This window comes from Coffea arabica, chromosome 2c (genome assembly GCF_036785885.1).
Source record: "Coffea arabica cultivar ET-39 chromosome 2c, Coffea Arabica ET-39 HiFi, whole genome shotgun sequence".
In the NCBI taxonomy this organism is placed as follows: domain Eukaryota; kingdom Viridiplantae; phylum Streptophyta; class Magnoliopsida; order Gentianales; family Rubiaceae; genus Coffea; species Coffea arabica.
In genome coordinates, this window is record NC_092312.1 from 23,000,027 (window position 1) to 23,007,672 (window position 7,646).

Consider the following 7,646-nt stretch of genomic DNA (forward strand, 5'->3'; position numbering starts at 1 on the left):
GGTTCAAACTTGTCATAAATTGATAATACTGAAAAATGAGCAAGTTAACAAACTACGAAATAAAATAATAAGATAAAACCAATAAATAATAATAATAATGAAAAAATAGTTAATATTATGACAAAATGAAGAATATGAAAAAAAATGAGTAGGGAAGAGAGGATGCTTGGGGGAAGACAATTCTAAATGGGTTAATTGGATTTGATGGGTTACTCAATAAATACTTATTTATTAAAAAGGTATTATTGGGTAACTCATTTATACCCATATAAAAAAATTTAAGATATCCGCTTTCATTTATTCATGAACGGGCATGGATAAATTTAGTTAAATAAATTTGTTCGCCACCTAAAATATAAAAAGTAAAAGTTGCCTTTAAATTTCTTTTTTTCAGGTGGGAGATCTTCTCCTTACAATAAATACCTTACAATTTATCATCAAACTCAACCTTGTCCTAGAAAAAGATGCCTTTGAAATATAAAAGTAAAACCACCGAAAGTTTTCACCTTTATCGGCCCCCTAAAATGACCACCTCAGGTTGCTCTTTTGCCTTAAACCCTTATCGAGCAATGAGCATGCAGCACAATGCCTCTAATCTGACATTATATATAGAATTCACAATTCAAAATCGTAAAATTTTACTTCATTCTTGGCTTTAGAGAACCTCTAATCTGACAATAAAAGGTAGTGATAAAAACATGATGACTATTATATATCTACTGTATTGTCAGAACTTCCCTTCTGCATTAAATGTGTTGTTGAGTGGTCGCTTCTAAGGCTGTTGAGAGAGTTCTACAATAACTCACTCAAAGCTTTGAAGAAATGCATAGAGATTTTCTACAATAAATAAGCGACCAACATATGGATTAAGACAAAAACTAAACTATAAAAACGCTAAGAAAATGAAAACCCAATCCTGGAAGATATATTCACAATTGTCCGCTCCAGCATCTGATCAGATTTCATCAGTTATTATAAGTAGTCAATAGGAGAATAGTGAGATGGAAAACAAAAGAAAAACAGCTCACATCATACTACAAGGTCCACCCAAAGTCCTTTCGTGTTTTATCCTCTTTGACAGCTCCTCCCCTCGCCTTTCATGTATTGAACAGGTTCGAAATTCTTTGTAAGAATTAATTATAGAATCCATTAATGGTTAGGATCTAAGTTAACACCAGCCCAAAAAAATTGAATTTTAATACTCTCTAGTGTGTTAGCCCAAAAAGCTTCTATTTTCAATACTCTCTATTTTTTGCTAAAGTGGTGTTATTTGAAATAATTATTGTAGCATGCACTTTTTTTTATGATGTGATGTATGTGAGATAAAAAATAGTTAGAAATATAAAAAAGGTTCATTGGAAAACATGTTTACGATGCAAGCGAAATATTATTTAGAATAATTTGAGGATCCAAACACACTGAATGAAAATTATTATTTGAAACAGTGCATATAAGCGAAATATTATTTAGAATAATTTGAGGATCCAAACACACTGAATGAAAATTATTATTTGAAACAGTGCATATAGGATCGTATTATTTGAAACAGTGCATATAGGATCGTGCAGGAGTAGCCGGATGGATAAACTAATAGTAGTGTATTAAAGAGTGAAAGTAGATCGAAATTCAAATCACTCATATCACTATCAATCTGTTATTCAAAGTCACGCATCAGAATTGCTGATTTAAACAAGTGTTTGGCTAATAATGATGAGTCTGATCATATATTAATTAGTAGTTTTCTAGTAAGGAGTATTACTACTAAGTTTGGTGTGAATCGAGTGTACTAACATGTTCATTGAACTTTCAAAATATTAAAGTCCGAACTACTAACAGCAGACGAATAAGATTCAAATATCAACGTCTGAACTAATATGTATCTTAAGGAATAGTTAGTAGTATTTAGCAAGATGCTCTTAAGATGTGTTTTTATTAATTAAGAACTAAGAACATGCTAATGCTAGTGGTGTATCAAGCTGACTAATGACTACCCCTGTCCTGTCATTAACAATAACTGTAGAAGAGAAAGAAAGGATTGGTGTGTTTTAAGTAGATGGGACATCATCCTCCACAGGGACAGGGGTCCTCTATTGGGGGGTATAGCCACTTCCCCACCACCACCACCACCAACTCCATCCCTCCTTATAATTCTTCCATAAAAGCCTCACTCTCACTTCTACGACTACTCCTGTCTACTTCCACTTGCTCTGCGCATCAGCCCTTCACTACCACCGTCCACGGCGGTGCTTAATTCCATATCCTTTTTTCTTTCCGTTTATTTTTTTTTTTTTAAATAGTGTACTGAAAACTAGAGGAAACAAAAAGCATGGGGTGCACTGCATCCAAGCTGGACAACGAGGACACGGTCCGCCGGTGCAAGGACCGGCGCCACCACATGAAAGCTGCCGTCTACGCCCGCCATCACTTGGCAGCTGCTCACTCCGACTACTGCCGCTCCCTCATCCGAACCGGCTCGGCCCTCTCCACTTTTGCAGCTGGAGAACCACTCGCAGTCTCCGACCGCACCGCTCCGGTATTCCTTCGCAGTCCCTCCTCCTCCTCCACCACCACAGCTACCATAAAACCCCCTCGTCCCCCGCCTCCGCAACGCCACATCCCTTCTCCATCCCCATCCGCCTCCCTACGCCACCACCCTCAACCCCCACCCCAGCCCGAGTACTCCCCCTCCATTTCCTCCTCAAAACTCCCCCACATCCTCTCCTCCTCCTCCCATCAACAACGTCGGAAAAAACCCATCAAGCTCCCCCACATTCTCTCCGATTCCAGTTTCACTTCTTCGCCCACCCCGAAAGCCCCTCACGATTTTGACGGCAATCCATTCTTTACCTACAATGCAAAAGCGAATTCCAGCTACACGAACACTCCTTCCCAGACGTCGTCCGTTTGGAACTGGGAGAATTTCTACCCGCCATCTCCTCCTGACTCCGAATACTTTGAGCAATTGAACAATAAAAGGTCCAACCGTCCTGCTGCCCACAGGGACAATGGGAGTGACATGGATGAGGTACATGATGATGAAGATGAGAAGGGTTCAAGATATAGTACGTCTCATTCGAATTATTCGAACCATCAATCCCATAATCAGCAGCAGGGTATTAACAACAATAAGCAATTCGACTTTTTTGACGATGATAAGGCCTCTAGTTACTCTTCTTACTCGAGTTACTCGCGAAATGAGAAGAATGATTTTGGGAAGCCAGGTAAACTCGGTAGAAAAGTTGTTAGTGGTAATTCTCCGAGTCATCTCAATAGATGGGATAGTGAGGAGGAGGAGGAGGAGGAGGAGGAAGATAGGGAGACTGAGAGAGAGACAGAGAGGGAGGAAGTTCAGTGTAGTGAGTGGGGGGACCACGATCATTATAGCACAACAACTTCATCATCATCTGATCATGAGGAGTCTAGATCTGGGATAGGGATAGGGACCAGGTCGAATATGGGGTCGAAAAATGGAGCTGGAAATGGTGTTGCTGCTGATGCTAATGTTAATTCTGGTGGTAAAATGGCATTTGATTCGGGTGCGGAGTTGGGTCATGCTGTGTTTCAGGGTAAAGCCGAGAAGTTTTCGACTGCTAGCTGGGGGGATAATGGGAAAGGGGATAGAGAGATTGTCTCTGATAGGAGAATTGCAGTGAGGCACAAGGATTTGGCTGAGATTGGGGCTGCAATCAAGATGTATTTCGATCAAGCTGCAGCTGCTGGTGGGCAGGTTTCTGCGATGCTGGAAACCGAAAGAGCTCAGCTTGATCGGAGCTTCACCAAGCTTAAAAGTGAGTTCTTTCTCTGTTGCAATTACGGTTTTTCTTTTTTCCGATTTGTAGATTACTTTGAGTCAAATTTACCATTTGCTTCAGCTTTATTGGAATTGAACTTTTGTTTTGCTTTGACTTCATCATCTTCCGTTCCTCCAATATGGGTCTTCTTTTAACGTATTACTTGTGTCCTTGGCAAATGTGGGATTTGCCATTTGGATAATTAGACCTTCTTATCTTCTTGCCTGAGAAATGGAACCATTTTGCAATTGATTTTATTGGGCCTTGCAGAGACGGTTTATCATTCAAGTGGAGTTTTCAGTAACTTAAGCTCCAGCTGGACTTCAAAGCCACCTATAGCTGTTAAGTACAAATTTGAACCAGGCTCCCTCGAGGAATCAGGAGGTTCGAATAGCATTTGTTCCACTTTAGAAAGACTCTTGGCCTGGGAAAAGAAACTTTACCAGGAAGTGAAGGTGCTGATCCTTTCAATTATCTTTGTTAAGTTTGAGAACTGACTGGTATTTTAAGTAGTATTTACTTCAGTCTGCATTAAACTTTTTCTTGATCCATTTAAAAGAAAGTAGGCGGTGGCTTAGGCTGGACGCAACAGTTGACAATGGCGTAAAGTAACCCTTTTTCTGGTTGTATTTTCAAATGACGAAAGTGTACCAAGAAAGTTGAGAATCCTCTGTTGGGTTTGCATTATGCTTTGCTTGAGTGGTACTGTTGAACTTTGTGGTTTATGTCTATCCATTAGTGCTTGTGAGAAATATCTTTCTTGTGTAATTACTAAATTGTTTGGATACAATTGTCAGTAAAATGACAAATTTCATTTACTGTTTGGCGTGCAAGGAGTCAAATACAGCCTACAAACTACAATGCACTTAGGATGTAAAATTTGGACCATGCTGGTGGGTGGGTCTGCCTGCCTAACTAACTTAACTTTATGAAGGGGATAGAAACTCATGTAGCTTATTTTAATTAATTAATTAATTAATTTTAAACAATCAGTCGATTTCCTTTAATTTTGATCATTATCGATATGTAAAGGACAAAACGTGAGCTAACGTGTACATATGACACAACACGGTATTGTTTATGGGTATTAACTTTTGAAGATTCTGTCTTTTTCAAAAGAAAGAAGTAGATTCTAGGCCCTTTTCCGTTTTTCTTATTGGTGGTTGTTTCTTTTAGCCTTGGAGGATTTTTTTTTGTTGGGGGGGGGGGGGGGGCCTTTTTCCTTCTTTCACGGGATAAGTAAACTTAAAAACCATCTTTAATTAATTATTGTAGCTTGAATTTTTTTTTTAAAAAAAATTTTCCTATGTTCATGTTTGCTAAAACAAGCACTTGCAAATGCTGATTTGGTGAACATGAAAATATGTTTCTTGAGTTTTTTTTTTTCTCATTACTGCATTCAGACTTATTTTCAGCATTTTGAAGACATGTATTAATGTTGACTTGGTAAGTCATCGATATTGCCCTTAGGCTAGAGAAGGTGTGAAGATTGAACATGAAAAGAAGTTATCAGCGCTCCAAAGTCAAGAGTACAGAGGGGATGAGGAAGCCAAGTTGGACAAGACCAAGGCCGCTATCAAAAGACTGCAATCTCTAATTCTGGTCACATCTCAGGCTGTGTCTACTACCTCCACAGCCATTCTTGGTCTTAGGGACTCTGAACTTGTTCCCCAGCTCGTTGGACTCTGCCATGGGTTAGTATTTTCTTGTTCTGTTTAAATCTTGGTTAGCGATAAAGTGTATAAAATTGTTGGCTGTTTTTCACTAGAATGTCAGAGCTTATTGGCTGACAGCGAGGGTTCAGTTGTTTAGCTGAGCCTCTGCAAATTCAATCTTTTCTAACAAACTTCAAATATATCTTTTTGAAGAATGTCTTTTGGGGTTACAACTGGCTGCTTAAGACGGCCATATTAAAATTTATTGTAGAAATATTGGAAAGATGTTTCTAAAAGCCCTCAGGATGACGCTACGTTTTCTAGATTTTGAGCTGAAATTGATGTAGGTTCTCTTTCAACGTCTTGTATTTAAGATGCTAAAGTTCAACTAGTCTGTCCTTTGTAAATTTTTGTTTACTTGCAGTTAAAACCATACAAAGGTGACCACATGGAAAAAATTAATGGACTCTTTGTATGGGGGGTTGTTTTATCTCTTTCAAACTTTTCCTCTTGCTCATGTAAAACATGCTATACATCGTACACCGCTGGCTTGTTGGAGTGGTAGGTGAAAATATAATGAAGCTCTGGTTTTGCATGTGCATGAACCCAATCTCATCCCTCTGAGCCAGTGCAGCCATCCTTGGGGCTAATACATTGAGAACTTGATGACTTGAATTTACTAGCTTGTTCAATAGTAGAGTGGCCCACCATTGTGGCCTCAACATCAACATGCCTCTTGTAGATTAGATTGACCATGTTGAAGGACAAAATCAATTTCACTAAGAAGATTGTGATTTTGTTATGTTAAATTAATGACCAAACAAGTGTAAAATGTGGTGGCAACTGTGTGCCAGATTGTAAGAACTAAAAGTCCTGGCAAGCAAGCTTAATTTTCATCTGAATACTAAGGTTATTTATCTCTTGCATGTGATACGTGAGAAAATTAGGTTTTACAATCTTGTGCTACAGAGAAATGGTTTCCTTCGTTGATTGATTCAACACTCTTTTATCATTGATGTGGAGCAACATTCATACTACTTTAGCAATGTTTATTTTATAATTTTACCAGTTGCTGATATTACAATGAAACAGGTTCATGTACATGTGGAAATCAATGAACCAATATCATGAGGTTCAGTATGATATTGTACAGCAAGTCCAGGGCCTTGTCAACCGAACAACCCAAGGTGAATCAACCTCTGACCTGCATAAACAAGCAACACGGGATCTCGAGTCTGCGGTGTCTGCGTGGCACTCTAGTTTCTGCCGCTTGATGAAATTCCAAAGGGAATTCATCCGCTCCCTCCATGAATGGTTCAAGCTCACTTTTCTCCCTGTCAGCAGTGAACAAACTAACGGCAACAGGGAACATTCTGAAGTTTTTGCCTTCTGTGATGAGTGGAAGCTCGCCCTTGACCGTATACCTGACACGGTTGCATCTGAAGCTGTCAAAAGTTTCATAAACGTTGTCAATTCAATATCTTTGAAACAAAGAGAGGAGCTCAAAATCAAGGGGCGAGCTGAATCTGTATCTAGAGAGCTCGAGAAAAAGGCATCGTCCCTCAGGAACATAGAAAAGAAATATTACAACTCGTACTCCATGGTTGGCATTGGCCTTCCTGATACTGGCCCTGATAATGGGCATGCTTTGGATGCACGTGACCCTCTAGCTGAGAAAAAGCTTGAGCTTGCAGCTTGCCAGAGGCGAGTTGCAGATGAGATGCTGAAGCACTCCAAGGCAGTTGAGGTGACTCGGTCGCACACTTTGAACAACATCCAGACAGGGTTGCCCGGTGTTTTCCAAGCCATGACCAGTTTTTCTGCCATGATCGCTGGGGCACTTGAAGCAGTTTGCACGCATTCCTATGCTATAAGATAGATAAGATTCCATTGAAAAGCGCTACTATACTATATATTCCTTTATTCCCTGGTTCAGGTCTTGTAGGAACTAGAAAAGGCTTGCATTTTTCCACGGCAGGCTCTTTTCTTCTTTTGCAATTTTTTGGCCTTTTTGTCTCGTGGTGCTTTGCGTTTTGTGTCGTAAACATGTAGATATTTTGAATTTTGCAATTTTGTCACCGTTTTGTTCGTGGGAGGGGAACGAATACAGTTGTACAGGAAGGTGCTCGAACTATTTGTATCAGAGGTAAAACGTTAATAGCAGATGAATAAATCTATTTATTGCAATTTGCAACTGCCA

General features: G+C 39.4%; 1 protein-coding gene across 1 annotated transcript; it reads left to right on the top strand.

Moving 5' to 3' along the window:
- The first annotated feature begins 2,080 nt into the window (after nt 1-2,080).
- On the top strand, nt 2,081-7,646 carry LOC113726876 (nitrate regulatory gene2 protein). Its single transcript, XM_027250787.2, has 4 exons — nt 2,081-3,788; nt 4,062-4,246; nt 5,262-5,485; nt 6,539-7,646. The coding sequence occupies exons 1-4, from the start codon at nt 2,327-2,329 to the stop codon at nt 7,323-7,325; spliced, it is 2,658 nt and encodes an 885-aa protein (XP_027106588.2). The 5' UTR covers nt 2,081-2,326; the 3' UTR covers nt 7,326-7,646.